Here is a 21,807-nt window from a genome sequence, read left to right as displayed (position 1 = left end):
TAATAAAGCAGTCGTGTAGAAGGTACACAACCACTGCCAGTTTGCCGTCGCGTACCTTCTACGCAGTGATGCACACCCGTCGTTCCTTTTCGGACATAGTGCAACCTTACCGACTCCTAGAGAAAATTCGAAGCACGCATATCGGTCGATGTTTTTATTAACTCGTTACTCAACATAATACACTTTACTGAGTAAAGGTATACATGTTTCTGCAAAGCCCGGAACCAAATCTATGCCCTATGCCATCCCGGAACGGCGACATGTATGCCGCTCCTGAACCCGATCTGGTTTCAGTAGCCATTTCCCAACGAGTTAAACACTACATATGTTATCTCAGATTTCTGCTCTGCCTCGTTCGCTGCTGCCGCTTTTGGAGTTTGTGCATAGATGTATGGTACTCTTAGGCAGCACTTTCGGTAGTTTTCTTTGTATATCAACAAACGTATATCATAATGTGTCGTTCAAAGGCAGTGGATTCTACTAAGTGTTAGATAGCGTCATACATTGCTTCGTCTCTCCTCCTCAGATTCAAACTGACGTGCCACGACTCGTCGCTGTCGTGACGACCCGTGGCAGTAAGCGTTTAGCTTTGACATCGTGATGCTCTAAAAGTTCGTAGGCTACACTTTTAGGCCTCTTATTCTTTGCGAGATTCCGCGGAATTCATTCTGTGCAGACCATTTAATAACGGGTAGTGCCACTGCGCTTCCATCGCTGACCGACAGCTCTCGGGTCAGTTTTCGAGCGTGGGGATGTGTCTAATAATCCCATCCGAAATAATCTCGTCTGCGTTCTGCAGCGCCTCCAGTGTGGAGGAAGTACAGTGATAATCCGGTCGACACACGTCATCCAACTCGTCCCTCCCTCTTACTTCGTTTCGATTTGCTCATCCTAGGGCCCGATCATGCCCTTATCAAGTACAATCCTTCCGTAGACTAAACACAATCTCCTCTATATGTTTGCACTTTTACCTTTACCTTCGGCTACGCAGAACATGTTGCCGCCTCCCACTTTGTATCGGGTATTTGATACAATGGTACCACCTCTGGAATAATCAGGAGATTAGGCATATGTACGAGGATCCTTCGATAAAGATGCCCTTTATCCACTCGCGGTAGTAGAAGAGTGGTGAAATAACACGCGATAGTAGACACATATTCTGCACGCACGGCGCAGTAGATTGTAGCTTTGGTTTAATCACATTAGCGGCCGGGGTGGCTCAGTGGTTATGGTGCTCGGCTGCTGACCCGTAAGACGCGGGTTCGATCCCGGGCGCGGCTGTCGAATTTCGATGGAGGCGAAATTCTGGAGGCCCGTGTACTGTGCGATGTCAGCGCACGTTAAGGACCCCGGGTGGTCGAAATTTCCGGAGTCCTTCACAACGGCGTCCCTATAGCCTGAGGCGCTTTAGAACATTAAACCCCATAAACCATAAAACATGCAGTTTTTGCTTCACAGCAGCGAATGCAGCGGGGCGGTGAAAGAGCTAGCAGAATACAGAGAATTCATAAGGCTGCCGCTTATTAAGGGCTGCACGCAGGTGTATAATTTTTCAAGGAATTCAAATTTGTAATGGCTCATTCCTATCGGTGATCCGGAGCAAGTTTTCGTTCTACGAGAAAACGAAGAGCGTGCTTGAATGGGCGATTTGGGTTTAGTTCCTGAGTTCTGATTGGGCCGGCCGCGACGGATATGTTGCTCGTTCGCGGATTTGAAGAGCTGCTCCGGATCGTTCTTTGAAATACATCATAAGGATCATCTGCTATACCTTGCTCTGTCGGAAAGCATACTGACATTGGCAGTTCATATGTATGCGACGTTGGTCCTTTAGACCGGAATATCACGTAGCAGAGTGGGTAAGGAAACAAAAGTGGGTTAATGGCATTCTAGTCAAAATCAAGAGGAAGAAATGGGCTTGGGCTGGGCACGTAATAAGAGGGCAAGATAACGGATGGTCCTTAAGGCTAACGGAGTGAATTCTAAGAGAGGGCAGGCGTAGCAAGGGGCAGCAGAAGGTTAGGTGGGCGGGCGAGATCAAGAAGTTTGCAGGCATAGGGTGGGCGCAGCTGGCAAAGGACAGGGTTATATGGAGAGACATGGGAGAGGCCTTTGCCCTGCAGTGGGCGTAGTCAGGCTGATGATGATTATGATGATCACGTAACAGAAGACAGTACATCCTGACTGTCAGCCAATCAATCGGAACAATTTTACTTCGCAGTCGTATTAAGACCTCAGAAGGTGGGTCGCCGATTCGGCTAGACCCTAAGTTTATTCAGCTCCGCCGAGTTTAGCCAAGGGCGCCATGTTTTGGACGGGTTAAAGAGAAAAAGTGGTTAGCGCTGCTTTTATGGACGCGTTCGATCCCTTTTCTCCCGAACTTTATCTCGACGACTGTTGGCGGTTAGCACAATCTTCGTTAAAACGAAGCACACCATATTGGATGATCACTGCAACATAGACAAGGGCTACCCCGAAGAGTCAGGTGTTCATTGCAAGGTCTTTGGAAGATCATTCACGAGCACCTGCGTTTGAGAGCAGTCTCGACACGTTGGATCCTCGTTTATTCTTTTCTTTTCACATTGAGCCTAAAAATACCTATAGCCGTGTCGTGTGACCTACATGGTGCGAATAACATGAGATTTTTTTTTATCCGGCCTAGTTACTCGAGATGCGACGTAATCCGCATTATGACCAGCATATTAAGAAAGGGTTTTAACAATGAAATCATTGTGACTCGCTACACGCCACAAATGACGCGTCCAATAAGCGGCTGACGAGGCAGTGTCCGCAGCTGTTGCCAGCGGGTAGCGGGGAGCAGATCTCTGGCCAAAGCGCACCATAATAACGAAAAGATGCATCGCTTATCTCTGAACGAAACCACGGGAAATCATGAAGATGTATACAGGCACAGTATTCTGTAGAAGGGTGTTATTTCCTTCTCTTCCAGTTCGGCAGTGCTGCCGCTCAAAACTTGCATGTATTACAAAGAAGAAAGAAATAATATGCAGAGTTTTCGGATTTCTCCACTGCGATTGACTGGCAGTGAAAGCTGTACAACCTCCCCCTCCCCACTCTCGCTACTTCCCACCCAGGAGCTGCCTACCTGGGACCACCATTTGACCACTATCGACCACCACTTGAAGTAGTAGGAAGTATTCGATGACGACATATGACGAAAACGACGCTGTGTGTTCCGCACTAATCCGACTCGACAGTGTTTGCGCGTACTTTGCTGAGCGGGTCGGGCGTCAGCCCACCCCGAACAATGAGGCTGATTCAGTCCGATTCGACGCTCACTCACATACCTGCCATCGCTGTCGGTGTGCCCCATAAGGAGTAATAATAGTAATAATAATAATAATAATAATTGGTTTTGGGGGAAAGGAAATGGCGCAGTATCTGTATCATATATCGGCGGACACCTGAACCATGCCGTAAGGGGAGGGATAAAGGAGGGAGTGAAAGAAAAAAGGGATAAAGAGGTGCCGTTGTGAAGGGCTCCGGAATAATTTCGATCACCTGGGGATCTTTAACGTGCGCTGACATCGCACAGCACACGGGCACCTTAGCGTTTTGCCTCCACAAAAACGCTGCCGCCCCGGTCGGGTTCGAACCCGGGAAGTCCGGATCAGTAGCCGAGCGCCCTAACCACTGAGCCACCGCGGCGGATTTCCCAGTAAGGAGGCTTGACCATATTTCGCCGCCTTCATGTAAACGCTCTGATTGAATATGTTCGATAGTGGGTCATTCCATGCCAAACGTACCAGAGTTGCTCGAACCCCTTCGATCTTCTCGATAAAATTTGTTGGCTCTTTATTGAACTGGTTAAAGTAAGTTACCTTAATAACATCGGGGAAAAAATTTCTTGGTGATGTGGCACCCCTTCGAATTTTTCAGAGGAGTGCTGAAAAAAAATTTACAGAAGTCAAATATTTTACTTTTGCGTTTGAAAAGTTTTTGAGAAAATGAATATGCGTTGTGTTTTTATTCGCACAGCAAGAAAATGAAAAATTTGTAGTGCACATTTTTGTGTTGCTTTATTTCATTATTTTCTTCAAAAGCAACATTTTGCAATTTTTTAATAATTTTCCCCGACTTTAACGAGCAACGTCACATGTTTCGCCGCTTCTCTATAGTATGTACTATATCATTAAATGGTTTAAGCTACGATACAACACAGTATATTTCAAAAGAAAATGTCAGACTTGAAAAAAAAAGTGTGCTGTGCAGTGTTTTCGGGCATACCTTTCGTACAGAGGCGTTCCTAGTAAAGATATAAATTTTAGCTCAATTGATGGCTAGTTGCATTGAAAATTTCTCGGCGATTTTTATCAGCTCTTTTTTGTTTTAAGCGAGAAAAAAATTTTGAATTTCAGCGCTGCACCTCGAGCCATGGTTGTCCCTTACTGCCACTGCATTACTCGGCATGCTTTTGCCGGTTTCCGAGAGTCATGCGCTGCCCGGGGAGCGCGCTGCAGCGAACATTGAAGAGATAACAGTGCTACAGGGGGCTCTGTGTCGTCAACGAAGCGTGTATGTTGGCCGGCTGAAAAATGAAAATCGGTGCACGGCGCCATGACTACTGTCGCGACGGCTTAATCGCGGTGGCTGAGTACGCATGACGTGGGGAAACGAAATTGTGTCGTCGCCACTTCTACGTGGGCCGATCGCTAGGCAGCGCAAACGCAGTGTCGCGATAGCGGCAGCAAGGTGGGTTTAGTAGGCTTCACGCTGTGCATACGTAAGACAGCTAGTTCTTGACTGCGGCGGTGGTTATGAAGGTAGCACAAGAACCTATGCAAGCAAGTCGATCTGCGGCCTTTGAAAATCGTCACGGAGGTGAGCCACCGTATTTCAGTTGTCCTCCGGCTATAAGCGTAATTTAGACCATACGTTAAACGGGAATTGCATGAGGCTGTGCTCCTCGCGACGCGACGTACGATGGTGCGCGTGTGCCGCTGGCACACTCCGCGAAGCGAAGTGCCTTGGCTGTAGAACAGCGCATTTTCATCGTAGTATTCGTTGCCATTGCTTCAACATTCAGTCGCCTCTCGTTATCAATAATGTATTGCCACACTAGTACCCCACCAGGATTGATAAAAGCAATGATGAAAATCCCTGTTTGATAACCCACAAGCGCAGTGGCGTTAACTATATATTAAGGTGCTGTTACTATTGATAACTGATTGAGACATAGGCCACAACATCTTTTCTCTTTCCGCTAGCCGCCGCGTTGGCTGAGTCGTTATGGTGCTCAGCTGCTGACCCTACAGAAGCGGGTTCGATACTGGCCCACCATATAAATGTGAGTGGCGCCACGGCCGTGTTCTGCAGTGCAGTGGCGGCAGCCAAGGCTCGAGGTGCAGCGCTGAACTCCAAAATTTTTTTTTCTCGCTTAAAACAGTAAAGGCTCCGATAAAAAACGCTGAGCAGAATTTCAATGCAACTATCTATGAATTGAGCTACAATTAGTATTTCTACTGGCAATGCCTCTATACGAAATTTCGCAGCACAGCACACTTTTTTAAGCTCGACATTTTTTTCTTAAATATACTGTGTTGTATCATAGTTTAAACCATTTAATGAGGAATTAAATTTCATACAGAAGCGGCGAAACAAGTGATGTTGCTCGTCAATGTCGCGAAATGGTATTTAAAAAATTGCAAAACGGTGTTTTTGGGGGAAAAATAATGACATAAAGCAACACAAAATCTTTTTGCTACAAATTTTTAGCTCTGCGATTAAAACTCACAATGTATATTTATTATCTTTAAAGAATTTTCAAGTGCAACAATAAGATATTTGATTTCTTGTAAATTTTTAGTGTGACCAACATTTGCACTCCTCTGAGAAATACCAAGGGCTGTCACATGAGCAGGATATTTTTTTCGCCAGAGCTGCTAAGGGTAATTACTTTAGCCGGTTCAATAAGAGCGACAAATTTTATCGAAAAGATCGGAGGGGGCCGAGCGCAAACTCTGGTACGTTTGGCATGGAGGTTGAGGTTGAGGTGTTGAATGCCACAGGTGGGGTTAGCCTTGCTTTGTCTGCCGGCAATTGCTCCACCGCAGCGTCCCTTCGATATTAACAATGCCGCATCTGCCCCGCTAAGCGCACAGTCTCTTATAATAGCACACATTCTCTCCCGCAGTCACCATCTATGCACACAATCAATCCACACAGTTCACATCACAGTCCACTCCAGAAGTCACCATCTATGCACATATTCAGTCACACTAGAACATAGGCCATTGTAGTGGTCCTTTTGTTGACTGTCGATTGCTCCCTGAGGTGGTAATAGAGGTCTTTGTGGTCGTGTGATTTATGATGCCGGGTGCTATTTATGATGAAACGATCTTATTGAATACGCTCGATATTGTGAACTGTCGATTGGCCCCTAAGTCCGTAATAGAGGTCTCTGTGGTCATGTCATTTATTGTGCCGGCGGTGTAAGCTTCACAAAACTCTTCTCGGTGGCGGCTCAACCTATATATGCGTCGCATTTCGGAAGTGTTCTTAGCATCTACTGCTGCCTTAAGAAGATACGCATCTTCTAATTGTTCTTAGAAATAATTGGTCTGCTGTGCTCCTGTCAATTTGTGAGCCGGCAGGGAATGCAATGGCATAGAAAAGGAACCAGCGAAAATAGACGCAAGACAAGAACAAAGGAGGCACACACCACAACGCTGGACTTACAACTGATTTATTGCGATGAAAAATCGCTCATTTTAAAGGAATTTCCTGCCTGCGCACCCACCCTACAGACAATACACTTCGCGCACCACATGATGACATGCCTACTATAACGATAAAAACTTGTACTCCTTTTCAGTGATAATCACAGACGGCTCGCTGACGCATTTCTGCTTATTCTTTCTGATCATGATTGCCTCCAATAGCTCACGCTCACGTTTAGATTTCCCCCGCCCGATAATGCTGGCAATGTGAAAACTAGGAGAACATTTGCAGTCCTTTACATGTAAGGCTAGATTGCTGCCTGTGCCTGTGCCCAAAGTTGTGCGATGTTGCCTCAGGCGCTCATTTAAGCATGCTCCAGTTTGGCCTATGTAGATTTTCCCGCATGACAATGGGATTGAATACACCACGCCCACTGCGCATGTGGTGAACATAGTCTGGTGTTTCGTGTTGCAAACACCAGTTCTGCGCATGTCTGCAAAGGTTTGGGCGCACAAACCGGACAGTTTGCAAGGAGCAGAAAATGCCATAGTGACACCAAACTTCTGAGCCACTTTTTTCAGACCATGTGAAGTCTTGTGGAAGTAAGGCATGACTTCCAACTTTCTTGTTGGCACTTCTACTGGCCTGGCATCCTTTGAAGATAACTTCAGTTTTTTCCCCAAAGATTCCGCCACCGCCAGCAAAACCGAGGGAGGAAACCCAGAACATTGTAGCCGTTCAACCTGCTCCGCCAGACTTTGCTGCATCACATGAGGGCAACTCTTCTTTAAGGCATTCAAAAAACATAAGTTTTTTGAATGCCTTTTTGAAACATGTTTTTTGAATGCCTTAAAGAAGAGTTGCCCTCATGTGATGCAGCAAAGTCTGGCGGAGCAGGTTGAACGGCTACAATGTTCTGGGTTTCCTCCCTCGGTTTTGCTGGCGGTGGCGGAATCTTTGGGGAAAAAACTGAAGTTATCTTCAAAGGATGCCAGGCCAGTAGAAGTGCCAACAAGAAAGTTGGAAGTCATGCCTTACTTCCACAAGACTTCACATGGTCTGAAAAAAGTGGCTCAGAAGTTTGGTGTCACTATGGCATTTTCTGCTCCTTGCAAACTGTCCGGTTTGTGCGCCCAAACCTTTGCAGACATGCGCAGAACTGGTGTTTGCAACACGAAACACCAGACTATGTTCACCACATGCGCAGTGGGCGTGGTGTATTCAATCCCATTGTCATGCGGGAAAATCTACATAGGCCAAACTGGAGCATGCTTAAATGAGCGCCTGAGGCAACATCGCACAACTTTGGGCACAGGCACAGGCAGCAATCTAGCCTTACATGTAAAGGACTGCAAATGTTCTCCTAGTTTTCACATTGCCAGCATTATCGGGCGGGGGAAATCTAAACGTGAGCGTGAGCTATTGGAGGCATTCATGATCAGAAAGAATAAGCAGAAATGCGTCAGCGAGCCGTCTGTGATTATCACTGAAAAGGAGTACAAGTTTTTATCGTTATAGTAGGCATGTCATCATGTGGTGCGCGAAGTGTATTGTCTGTAGGGTGGGTGCGCAGGCAGGAAATTCCTTTCAAATGAGCGATTTTTCATCGCAATAAATCAGTTGTAAGTCCAGCGTTGTGGTGTGTGCCTCCTTTGTTCTTGTCTTGCGTCTATTTTCGCTGGTTCCTTTTCTATGCAATATGAACCAACTAGCCCAGCAGTTTGCACTCCTGGAATGCAATGGGAACGGCGCTAACAGCACGCATAATCATTCAAATGTATGGCCTTTGTTGTAAGGTAATAGCTCTTTATAAGAAAATGTTCCGCGTCTTCCGAAAGCAATGGCAAAACATGGTGAATGTATTAATATATTCAGAAAGGAAGGCCGGAAGCCATTGGGCGGGAAGGGTAAGGTTGTCAGGCTTTGTAAGGTTGGAGCCTTCTCAGTTCCTGACCTTGGGTCCTGTCAGCAAAACTGAATTTTACAAAAGGGCGCACCTGTGCTTGGTGAAGCGAATTATTTCTCCTTCTGCTCTTTTTCTCCAGGTGGTGATGAGCTTCATCCCCGAGTTGACGGAGACGTGGACAAGTGTCTCAATCGCTGGGAATGAGTCATATCGTATCCTTTCGAAGCTGAGCTTGAAAAATTGCTTAAATCTGATGCCAGTCTGATGAACCAATATGTCATGACATTTGGAAAACAACGGCATATCAAAGCGGGACAGTCATAATGCGTATACATGCACTGGCTTCATTTTTCTATGTGTGTACGGCAAGGCCTTGTCATTTCTTCTGCCTCGCCTCTATAGCCCTGCGTCGACCTACGTGAAATCTGCTAGTGCGTTCAGTAGGAGCCGCTGTAGTCTTGCAGTCTGCTGTTAGAGTACGACAGTCATTTTAAGTGCCCAGAAATGGCGATTTAGCCTGACGCTGTTTATTACACAGCGCTTATCTGCGACATTTAAAATGAGAGCAATGACGACTGACTCTACATTAACAAGAGCAACGAACAGAGCTTCCATTGAGCGGGCTTTTTGCTCGCGCGCGCGCGTGTGTGTGTGTGTGCGTGCGCGCGCGCGTGTGTGTGTGTGTGCGTGCGTGCGTGCGTGCGTGCGTGCGTGCGTGCGTGTGTGTGTGTGTGTGTGTGTGTGTGTGTGTGCGTGTGTGCGTGTGCGTGTGTGCGTGTGCGTGTGTGCGTGTGCGTGTGTGTGTGTGCGTGCGTGCGTGCGTGCGTGCGTGTGTGCGTGCGTGCGTGCGTGCGTGCGCGCACTTTAGCCAATGGGCCACAGAGAACTTGAAGGATGAAGGGGTTGAAACTTGTACGGCTTTCTTACTTTATTTAGCCAACAGTTTCGGTCGGTCGTTCGACCTTCATCAGAATTAAGGGAGGATAAAGCCTGCTGAAGATCGGACCAACGACCGGAACTGTTGGATAAATAGAGTAAGATAGTCGTAAATGTAGTCACCTCTCCACTCCTTTCCCGCCCCCAAATACACACACGCACGCACGCAAATTGTTCTTATTTTACTGAATAGTACATCTTACGCTGCACGTCCTGCTTAATTCCACCGCTGCTGGTGTCCTCATCCCGACTGCCCCTGGAAGGTCTCCGGTCCCTTGGCAAAACACCTTGTTATTTCTTAATCCTTCGCTGCTTAGCAGACGTTGATCTTCTTTATCTTCTTCTGCATAAACAGCTCTGCCTCTGATTATTTGAGTTCCTCATCCGCCACGTGGCCGCGTTTCATGCTGCGTTCGTTAGTCGCTAATCCCCGCTTTCCTTGCGCTGTAATTGGGAACTCGGGCATCCCTCCTCTTCTGTTAGCCCAAGGCATCAGACGAAGAAGCTCTGCGTACGTGAGCGGCCGTAGTTCGTGTGTTCATTAAACTGTGCGGTGGTCGTTCGACGATGCAGCATATATATATATATATATATATATATATATATATATATATATATATATATATATATATATATATATTCGTGATCACTTAATACGAGGCTTCCAGTTTATTAGAAATGACGCTTTGAGCTCTTCAGCATCATGAACATTGAGAAGCCTCTTCTTAATTCGAACAGCATATAAATCGAACAGTTTCTTGCTACATTTCGAGGTCGAATTTGAGTGCTCGCAAAAGTTTTAGCGCAAACAGGCACAGACCACGAGAAAGACAAGACACACACACGCAAGCACTTTCACGCACACAAGTGTCGTCTTTCTCATGGTCTGTGCTTGTTTGCGCTAGAACTTTTTACAAGCTGGAATGCACCAACTCGTCCAAAAAGAAGTACTTTTGACGAATTCGAGTCGACTGCAGTTGAAAGGCAGTACCTTCAGTGTCCTCTGTTGCGCCCATTGTGGCAGCGTGGTTGAAACCGTTGCGCAGTCGATGTTTCGGTTTGTGCACTGTTCTCTGCTGAGGTGTCAGCATGTCTGCACGCTTGGGTGCCTGAGTGCGTGGAGAATGAGGAAGAAATCGTCGTGAACATGGCGCAGTCTGAAGCTATGGGCGTGCAAATTCGGCGAGGCTTACACTGTGGCATAGCGACTCGCCGCTTACACTGGTTTCATTTTATTTTATTTTATTTTATTTTATTTTATTTCCTTTTGTGCCGCACAGGTTATCAAAAACTGTTTGGACCGACAGCCGGAGGCACGCGCGGAGTCCAAAAACACATAAATGTAGGCAAAGGCACAGGTTTTGTGGGAAATAAAAAAATTAAGTATTAAAGGCCAAGGACAGAAACTCTGCAATGGGCAATGATAAAACGCTTGAATATGAACATTTTTGAGACGAGTCAACAACAATCAAGAGCAAGAAATACCAATTTTAAACGGCAGTCGGAATGGTCGAATAAGGTTCATATGAAACATGTCCTTAATGAACTAGAGGTGTCATGAGACTGTTATCTCTAGCGGTTAACTATTACGAATCTATTCCCGTCCCCGCAATAGACACGCTGTTTGAGACAGACTGCAAACATTCAGGCTTCGACTGCTTTGCTTAAACTGATCAGGTCACGCTTGCAAAGAATAAGCTATTTGAACGCATAAAACCGATTCACGCGTGGTTCTTTATTTATTTATTTTTTGCTCTGTGTGTATAATATGTATACGCTTTCTGGCTAAATTTATCCCATGTAGCATGCTGGCGTCCAACGCGGATGGCGGCTTCTGCAGTGGGTCACTGGCAACAAACAAGAAAAAAGCTGGCTTGCATTGGCACTTATTTAAATAAAGAAAAAAGACTTAATAGCGCGCCTTGCAGATTTACTCCCGTAGTTTTATCACGCCAACCAAGTTAATTGCCGCGACTTAGGTAAGAAATTTTCCGAGGCAAGAGAAGTGTTTGCAAAGAAATCTGTGCAAGTTGGTCAAATGTCCACAACGAAATGCAACGCTGCACGCTCCAGCTATTGGATTGCATGTCAAGGGCAGTTTACGGAAGTGCGACCTATGCAACGGCGCGAACTGGAAATTATGGTACGTTGAGATGTTAAGATATTAAGTCGACAATCCGATATTCCAGTGCACGTTATGCAATGCGAGAGGAGTGCTTAGAAAAGAAAATAATACCGGCTTCACTGCACCAAACGGGTTTGACGCCTGCTGATGCTATTACGCAGACTTCCTGATGAAATGGTTGCACAAGCAAACACGGGCTGAGATTACGAAACAGAGGAGCGCAGCCGGGAACAGTACACTCTCTTCTGTCGGTAAAGCGTAGGATGGTGCACTTCCTGCTCTTTGGCGGTGTGGAGTGCCCACTTGTGTCGCCGTGTTCTTTAATGTCGTTGAAAAGTCGGCTGAAAAGATAATCGACTGATTGGTCCTCCAAGACCGCCATGTCGCACTCATATGAGTGTCCAGCTGGGACCTACTTTCTGTGTTGTTACACAGTGCAGGAACTGACGTAAGCAACGGCTCAGCGCTAAACACACGCTCCTTCCTACGTGGACTCGTTTTGTTGTCGCCGCCGTTTGAAAGAACGCGGCTGCAACTAATTTCGTGAACGGCAACAGTTTTGAAATCTTCGGCACAGCCCTGACTCTCTCTCTCTCTCTCTTTCTTTCCCTCTCTTGCCTGTGCAATCTTGTCGGTGGGGTTGTCTTTCTTCGGCACGACCAGATGCTGCCAGAATGCGACACATTCCGAGCCGCGACACTGGCTCTTTCCGAATGGACGTGGCGTATGACTATGGTGTCTGGCCTCTACCATGTGACTGCGCGTGCTGAGGAGGCGTCTCCTCTAATATGTATCCAGTTCGCTAAAAACATGGAGGTTAACGAAAAGGGTTTAGCTTAAGTTAAGGACATCACAGCGAGCCATGGAAAGAAAAGTGTTAGGTGTAACGTTAAGAGACCGGAAGCGGGCGGTCTGGGTGAAGGAGCAAACGCGGGTTAATGACATGCTAGTCTAAATCAAGAGGAAGAAATGGGCTTGGGCAGGGCATGTAATGCGAAGGCAAGATAACGGATGGCCGTTAAGGGTAACGGAGTGGATTTCAAGGGAAGGCAAGCGTAGCAGGGGGCGGCAGAAAGTTAGGTGGGTGGATGAGATTAAGAAATTTGCGGGAATACGGTGGCCGGAGCTGGCAAAAAAACAGGGTTAATAGGAGAGACATGGGAGAGGCCTTTGCCCGGCAGTGGGTGTAGCCAGGCTGATGATGATGATGATTATGAGGGTGATGATGAGGGTGGTGATGAGTCGACGGCCAGTTATTGTGACTTCAGTTGCCGCGAAAAAAAAATGGTCGTTTTCATATCGTTAATGTACTGACTTTCCCGAATCCGAGTTGCGGGTAGAGGAAAGACACGGGAGTGTAAAATGAGTGGTTCTGCTCGGGCTCGGTGGCTCGCTCGCGCGAAGCGTTGTAAGGAGCATCACGTTAAGAGGAGAGTAATACGTACCTCTGTCAAATGGGCACTTCCAAATATTATTGAGTCGAGAGCCTTTAAAGTCACAAGTCTCTTTCAAACTCGAAGGAGTTCGGGCTGCTGCTAGCTACACAGCAAACACGATCGTCGTCGAGGTTCCATCATCTCGCACCAAGGTGTTGTGGCGCCACCGTCGCCGCCAATAATTTCGCAGGCATGCTAGCAGTCAACAAAGAAGTTTAACCTGAAAGGGTTAAAAATAAACATCTTATTCGTTGAAGTAGCATTAATGACTATTGAAATGAACTTTGTTGTCTTGGACAAGCTGTAGTAGCATTCATGCACTTATGTGGAAGCTGTGTTGGGTTTTTTTTTGTATAGATGGCAGCATTGGTATTATTTGTGCGTGCTGCAGTGGTTTGTCGCCCCTGGACTGTCTTTTTTCTCCAAAATAACTTATCCCACATCCTACACGTACTCAGTGATACGTCAACACTGATACATCAATTCATTCGCAACTAGAGCGATGAATCCTTTGTGTGCGTGTGCGTGTGTTGGGGGGGGGGGGGGGGGTGCAGTGATCATAAGTTTGGAATAAACGGCACGTGTTGGTTGATAAGCTGCACTTTACGAATACTTTACGAATGATAGCGGCATGGCTAAGCGGGTAGTTTGCTTGGTCGCTTTAGGCTACGAATCGGCCGTTTAGGCTTTTACGGCCGATGGTTCCCTCAGAATGACAGCGTGAACGACCACGAGTAAAGTGGAGGGTAAAGGGCTTAGGGGGAATAACGTGGATGTCATTGATGACTGCCCTCGACGTTTCCCTTGACCGACGGCGAGTGCACAACCTGAGCCTCCTGCTGGAGCCCGGCCACCCCGTGGTGCGGGTCCGCGCACGGGGCCCCTTCATCGCGGACGAGCTGGGCAACCTGTCGGGCCTGTGGACCGTGTTCACGCTGCTGGGCAGCGATGAGCCACCCGTGCGGGTGCCCACCGCGCCGCCACCCCTGCAACCGACGCCCATGCAGTGGGAGCACCTGTTTCCCCTGCGCAAGGACTCCATCGTCGAGCAACAGCCACTGTGAGTGTGTGCATACTCGTATATCCACCGCCCCCCCTCTCTATCTCTCGTATTCTGTCCGCGACGTTCACCTGACCATGCAAAGCCATCGAGCCCAAGGTGCTGTTCTTGTTTGTGACACCCGCTGCGCAGACGTGCACGCCATCTAAGGATGAGACGCAACAGCTGCAGCAGCTAAGCGATCCCGGTGCGTTTTCAGCTCTGCTAAAGGAAACTTGCAGACTACACGAATGTGCAGCTTTCCTGCTGCTGTAACAGTGTATGCGGGTGAGAGCGAAAGGGCATGGGCGTTCACTTGTCTGCTCTATAGCATGAGCAGTGTGGCCAGCGCCGTTCGGTGCTCTTATCGTGGCTGGTTATATGCGCGTGATCAGGAGCAAAACGACTCTTATAACACTACGTTCTATTAAAACAGTGAACTTGTAAACGATCCACTGTCGCGCAGTCGGCCGTCATTGCGTCAAAAGCCAGTGGCTGGATTAGAGACAGTGGTCACGACCGAGCGGGCGGTTTTGTGTGTTCCTTGTCCCACCCGGACGTACTGGGACGAGGATTCGTGCATTCTCAGCGCGTTTGGCCGTTACAATTCCTCATGGTTGTGGCTTTCTCTGCAAAGAAAACTGGCAAGGGAAAGGGTATACTTCCGAAAGCAGTGGAATTTTTTAAATGCAGTTTGGGCCCCCTGATGAAGAGCGAATCATTTTACCGCGATGGCGTGAAGGAGCTCGTATCGCGGAAAATCTGTCGTCGCTGACAGCGAGCGAAAAATCCTCGAAAAATCCGCAGAGAAACAACCTAGGAGGCTGGACGCCCCACTCCAGCTGTAGTCAAGATAGTGCTGTGCGCGTGTTTTTATTGCTCCATCATGAACTAATCACGCGCACAACCTGGACGCATTTCTTATTGTTTAAATAGTTTGTGAATGTTACCTCCCCTCCTATCCTCTCTTCCTGTCCTCTCACCTCTTTCATTTCATTTCTCCAATCTGCCTGCTATCTTTTATTTCCGCTGCCCCAGTTCAGGTGCTTCAGTATCGATGGCAGATGCCGTGGCTAGCAAAAATCTTTTCCTTCCTTTTTATTATTATTTTAGTAAAAACCACTTACTACTGCTACAACCTAGGAGGCAGGTGGCCCAACTAGGCCTCGTAACCTTGCGGCTTTATTGCAACCTGCCCACCGGGTAGTGAGAAAACTGCGCACCTTGGCAGGTGGCAGTTAAATTAATGATTGGCTTGCCAGGGAAGAGCGACCTGGGTCGAACAAGCTCCACTGGTGATAGTATCTGCCTTTGCAGGGTAGTGGCGCATTGCTTAACCGCTGCGCCACTGCTCCCGGAGTGGTGCCGGATTCCCAGGGATCTATGAATGTTAAGTATTCTGCATGTATGGGCTTGAGCCCATTAAATATATCACGTCATACCCTTAAGGCAGAGCTTAAGTACACCCCCGCCCCAATTTTCGGTCTGCTTATCTATTTGAAGTACCCGCAAAATGCGCTCAATTTGAAGATATTACATAGCAGGTGCAACACGGACAAAAGTAAAGAAAACAATAGGAGTATGAGTCCGTTCTGAATTTAAACTCGCAACTAATCCAAATGGCAATTATAATGCATAATATGGTCTTCCGCCCTGCTGCGGCCATTGTTAATGATATTAGGGTTAGTCAGGTTACCTTTGAGTGGCTTTGTTTCACCTTTTTCCTCCATGAACACGTGCAGTACAGTTTGTGGAAATAAAACGTTTCGGTGTCCAGGGAGGCATTATTACAAGAACGGCGCGTTGAAACAAAAATTAGGAAACAAAAGTATGAAAAATATCGACTACAGTCATCCGTTTACGTCGTAGCAATCGAGTTCTTAACATATCGACAGGTTAGCCTCTGAGACGATTTGTGGTGGTAAGCCGTTCCACTCGACTGTTGTGCGCCGTATGGCCGACTGCGGTAGAAGTGTGGCATCAGTTTGCATAGTTATGCGCAAGAGTAGACATTCAGATCACTTCTCATCGCTACTGAGAGAAGCGATACACGCTCCGGCATTGAAGCAGAATCAGCTTTACTGGCGGTTTTATGACACTAGCATGTACATTCCTGCTTGCTGCTAATTTAGTTCGCTGCAGTTATCGATTCCTTGAGAAGGGTGGGGAGTACGCTGCAGGTCTTTTGCATGCTCCCGCAGCGTACACCGCATCCCTCGAAACTGTAAAAGAAGCGTTCTCAGTTAGCCCGTCTAAAAAGGAAGTGCGGCGCCTGTGCTCTCCTCTGATGCTGTGCTGCTCTTACATGCGACACTTTACAATACTACCTGAGTGAGCGAAAGAAAACGTCTTAATATTTTAGAAGTGCCAAAAGCAACACAGGCGCTTTACCTGGTAACACAATACAGGACTTGGTCTTAACTAAAAATCAAGTCCGCTGTTGACGACGCCAATAGAACTCGTCTCACTGCAAACCATGTAACAGCCCCCCCCCCCCCCCCCCCCAATCCGTTAGTGGGCTACGCGGAACATCGCGCGTATCAAATATTCTCCCAAATTGTGTAATCCTGCTTGCGCGGCTCCGAGCAATTGTTCTTTCTTATCCGACGTGCTTCATTCACTGTGCGCGTCCACTTCGTACTCATTCTCCGCCCTCTTGCCAGCGTCCATGCTTGCTTTGTTTTTTTTTTTCTTTCGCTTCAGCTGGTCGGTCCGGAGATGCGCTCACATGGAAGGAACGTGCCCGTAGCAGAAACTGCGTCGCAATGCTCCCGGCAGTCCTCAAAGAGAGACGTTTATTATAAGGGAGACGTAATAGCGTAGACGTATACCGTTTTATCCGACACCTCCTGCGCAGCGCATGAATGGCATGGGCCAGTGCGAAAGCGCAAGAGGCGTCTGCGGTAAAACCGGCCGGTATACGTCTCTGCTAGTGCATTTCCGCTATGCTAAAATCCTCAAATACAATCCGTCACCACGCTACATACTCTGCGCGTCGGCATGTTCTTTGAGCGTCCAGGGATGCCACGCCGTTACTGATACCGTCCCAGCACGCTCTGAACATTCTTTTATAAAAGAATCCGCGCTAGAGGACAATTTACTCCCTCTTTACTCCCATATAGGCGTATTCGTGTTTAGAGTGCTGCGAGTCGTTCTCGGAACAAGAGCGAGCAGCCGCTGCCTCGCTTGAGATGCGCCGGGGACGGCTCGCGACGTCCAGCATTGTGTGCCGCGGTGTTACCCGCACAACGAGCCTTTGTCTCCGATGCCGACTTGCGGGCTCTTAGTAACCGGTTGTCTCTCATTGTGCTGGTCCCTCTTTACGCTGCGGCAGCTCCTTTTAACAAACTGAGCGCAAGGACAAAAACAATAAAATGGCCGGGATCGGGCCACCCAGGTAAGGGCGTGTGTTCTCGTTGCGTAACAGCCGGCGCGGCCTGGTAGCGCAGAAGGAAGTATCCTCTCCATTTCTCGTCCAGTGAGCAGCGTCTGCTGATCTGCGACCAAGATTGCGATGGGTCTGATTGTAGTCGCGGAGCGTAATCGAAAACCGCCCGCGCGCCGTTTCGGCTGCGAGGCGACTGTAGACGGAGGGAAAGTGTCGTGGCGGGCGACCGGGCGGGCTTCTTGCCAGCTATAATTGCGCGGCCGAAGCCGTATATATTTACTTGTCGCCGTTCAGCTGAGTATTTCCGGGAAATCCATCGCGGGCAAAAGTGTGTCGCTCTAAGTGGCCGGTGCGAGCGACTTGGCTTATGTAAATCCGCATAAAAAATGCGGCTTTACATAAGCCAGTCGCTCAGCCGGTCAGATACGCGCTTCTTACTCGCCGGTGTAGAGCCGGTCGCCTGATTCCGCAGAACTCCGTTGCTTAGCGGAGCTGTGCGCTTGGAACTTTTAACAGCGGCTAATTACTAACGTCCTTATTTATTTCAATCATCCGAGGTTATCTAATTTGAATTCGGTACGCGAGCTTTTTCCTATTTCGCTTCCATCTAAATATAGCCACGGATTCGATCGCCACCTCGTGCGCAGCCAGCGAAAGTCATAGGCCCTGAGCCGCCGTAGTACTCTGCCGACTACAACGGACGAAGTAGCAGCGGATGAAACCGTTCTCTTAGCTGTACACGTCATACTTAATTCGGATAGTATAGGTGGGTTTTCCCGCACTAATGGTCGCGGGGAGACCGAAGGGAGGTTGCTCGAGAAGAAATAAAAACCGCTCTATGTTTACGAGTATTCATATATGTCAGCGTGTCGTGGATTGGTATGTACAAACGGAGCGGACGGTTCAAAGGGGAAGACCCCGAAAAAAAAAAAAAGAAAGTCTCGCACTTTTAAGTACGTTTTCCTCGTGCCTTCGCACTTTTTTCGGCCAATAAGCAGCGATCGTCCTTCGGCGCTGCCTTCAGATTGTGCCGCTGATGCCGACTGGTCCACATTCCAATGAGTCGCCGGATGGATGTACAGAGGGTCGCCCTATTGAAAATTGGTCTCGCTTCTCGGTGGAAGCCCCAACGGCGCTGCGAGCAAAGGGAACCGGCGAGCGAAAGAAGCAAGAGAGAAACAGGCGCCGTTGTGGAGCGCTCACTATGCACATACGCTACATACCCCATTCAGATTTCGAGAACTGAGAGAGAATATCACACACACTGGACCGGATCTAGGCGCGTGGTCTGAAAGCCTCGCAGAAATGCAAAGAGAAACCACAGGCGCGCACACAACTTCAGCGCCGGCAGACAGACGTGACCCGCACCACACACGCGTCTGGAAAAGACGCTTTGAGAGCCTTAAGCCCCAACTCGATGGACGCATCTTACGCGTACCGGCTGAGCGCCTACGCGCACGGGCGTATGCTGGATCCTGTCTGCGCATGCGCAAAGCGAGACGCGCGCGCAGGCGCGCGCGTTGCTAGATATCTGTTCATGTCAGATATTTTCGGCCCTGGCGACGCGCTGGCGCACGCGCCGGAAGTGGCTCGCTGGTTTGTGGCCAATGAGAGGGCACAGTTCCCGCTATATCCGGAATGAGCCTCCGTGGCGCGCCGACTGATTTTTTTTTGTCAACGAGCTGCGACAGCCCCCTGCGCAAACATGTCGTACCTAATAAGCAATGAAAAATTAATAGCTGCTGAGAGGCGCCGCTCGCTGTGGCTTGCCAGCCACAAACACCACAAAAATAAGCTCGTTACCGTAAAGCGTTCTGGAAGGAGGTGGTGGCGGAAATAATGCCGGGAACACCATGTGAAGGTAAGCTGGCACATTGCTCATGACGAGCACTTCATGATTGTAATGTTCTTAAGATTCCTCATGTTTCAATCACGCAGAGAACGTTCACCACACTCAGAAGCGGTGGAAATCTCTCCGCGATAAGCACTGAAATACGTGCCAGTTTGAATGAAAAGCTACTATTAAAACTGCAGTTCAGTTTATATATTACATAACTTGCCTCGCTACTTTCAAAATCTAAAGATTTCAAGTGGCAGTCAAACTGTTTTGGCCAGTTCCAATCTATGAGGTCTAGCAACAACGTGCTAGCGCGCGCACGAGCGCGAGTCAGCGACAGGCTATGGAGGTGCACACCACTTGCGACGCCCGTCGCGACGCGGCGCTGGGCGCACAGGCGCTCTGCGCGTACGCGTAGGATGTGCCCATCGAGTTGGGGCTTTAGCCAAGCAATCGCATTACAAGCAACTACGTAAAAGGGGAGATGATGTAACAGCGCAGGCGATCAAACATCACCGGGCGTACGAACAGACAGAATGAAACCACGTTTGCGATAGAATCCGCTGCACAAGGAACACACGTGGCATCTTTTGCGTGCCCTGAAACACACGATTCCTTCCGTAGAAAAACGCGCTAGCACACAAAGTGTAAACAAAACTTTTGAAGAACTGCGGACCCTGTGGGTACCTACGGCACATCAATCGCTATACACAGACTACACGGGTCTCATAAACAACAATAGCATCGACAGCGGCTTAACTATGGCAAATTAATCGTGGCATTATTTCAAAACAATAGGACGGCGGCGCCGGGCCCTGACAGCATCACATGTACTCTTCTCCACAACCTGCTTGACACTGACAAAGGCACGCTGCTTCCTCAAATAAAAGGGTATTAAAACATGGGCTCTCTTCCAGTGAAATGGAGATCATACATTACCATGATCCCAAAACCAGGAAAAGCGGCCACGCTTACCAACCTCAGACCGATATCCTTGACGCCATGAGTGGCCAAAGAAAGGGAACGTCTTGTATTTAATATGCTGTAAGAACACCTGAAAATACAAAACATTTTCCGCAGTAGCTCATAGGGTACCGCAAAAATATCTTCATGCGGGACTTTTTTCTATCGCTTCTGCAGCCAAAGCCAGCACTGACAGAAGTACTTCTAGCAATAGACATAAAAGAGACCTTTGGTAAGGTACACATGATCACATACTCAAGTTCGTCCACGACACAGGATATGGCCCCAACATGTACAATTACATGCGCAGTTTCCTCGAAGTTAGGACAGCCCGCTTCAAGGAAGCGCAGTCTTGTACGGAGCAGGGATGCGACATCCTGAAACGAGCAGGCATCCCCCCCCCCTCACCCCGTGATCATTAAAGAGGGCCTTTCTCTCTCTCTATCTCGAAATGTCAGAGGCACTCGTGAGAGCGACATCTGAAAGCCTACTCAAGAGTGCCACGGAGGGTGCCGTAGGTGATAAGCTAAAGATTGTAAGCGATGGTGATTTTTATCGTGATATTAGGATTAATAGCAGCGCCACTTGAGAAATGACATGGTTGTTCGAGAGTTTTCGTCCAATTAATGTTACCGTAAACTCATCATCCTTAGTAGGCCTATTTGTTACTAATATTGGTTATGATGACACCAAAGCTGGAGCGATTGCTGGAGCGATTGCTCAGTGATCATTTCCGCGCATATTTAGCCATCAAACAGCGCATGAAAAAAGCAAAACCTTCTATTTCAACACGCCATATTTCCTTTAAAAAATCTGAATATATTTCTTGGACAGAGGTGTACTCAAATAATGAAAGTGTAGCATTCGACATATTTCTCAACCAATTAAAAAAAGTCTGTGATGAAAAAGACCTCATTTAAAAGTTACTGCCTGCCAAAAAAGATAAGAAAACCATGGATCATTAAGAAGTACTTGGAAAGAATTTGGAAAGATAGAAATAGAGAATTCTGTATATCCAAATTTTCTTTCTCAGCGTGTACCTGGACTCTTGAACAAATTAAAGAACAATGTCTAATCAAGGATCTTAAATATGCCAGTAACGGCTACTTTAACAACTTATTAGAAAATGTGGAAACAAATTAACATGCTGTTCGGCTCATCAAACGCTGATAATTCAGTCACGAAAATTGCAGTTAATAAAGCTTAAAGAACAGAAATTAACAGACGCATTTAATAATCATCTTGCGAGTATAACATCTCCGCCATCTCTAGGAGGTCATTCAGTGTGCATGAGCAAGGATTGGGATGATGCGATATTTTTGATATTTTTGAAGCAGAAGTCGTTTGAGTATGCAGTTGAATAATGCCACATCTTGCAATTTTTATGCAATCGAAATGCGCCCAGAAAAATTTGCGGCTGATATCATCAAACATCCGCTTACTTACCTCGTTAATCTCTGTCTTATGAACGGCTGCTGCCCTGAGGTATCGCAAATAGC

At 47.7% G+C, this 21,807-nt stretch overlaps 1 protein-coding gene across 2 annotated transcripts in view; it reads left to right on the top strand.

Moving 5' to 3' along the window:
* LOC144128786 (P protein-like) overlaps positions 1 to 21,807 on the top strand; it is a 261,677-nt gene that overhangs the window by 4,660 nt on the left and 235,210 nt on the right. Inside the window, exons 1-3 of one of the 2 annotated variants that reach the window (XM_077662489.1) lie at positions 4,642 to 4,839; positions 8,724 to 8,796; positions 13,901 to 14,141. In XM_077662489.1, coding sequence (XP_077518615.1) covers positions 8,730 to 8,796; positions 13,901 to 14,141 — 308 coding nt within the window. In that variant the 5' untranslated portion in view covers positions 4,642 to 4,839; positions 8,724 to 8,729. Of the gene's footprint in view, positions 1 to 4,641; positions 4,840 to 8,723; positions 8,797 to 13,900; positions 14,142 to 21,807 lie in introns of those variants that run through there. The other variant, XM_077662488.1, reaches the window with a different exon arrangement.

Source organism: Amblyomma americanum, chromosome 4 (assembly GCF_052857255.1).
Source record: "Amblyomma americanum isolate KBUSLIRL-KWMA chromosome 4, ASM5285725v1, whole genome shotgun sequence".
In the NCBI taxonomy this organism is placed as follows: domain Eukaryota; kingdom Metazoa; phylum Arthropoda; class Arachnida; order Ixodida; family Ixodidae; genus Amblyomma; species Amblyomma americanum.
This window is presented reverse-complemented; position numbering and strand designations above follow the sequence as displayed.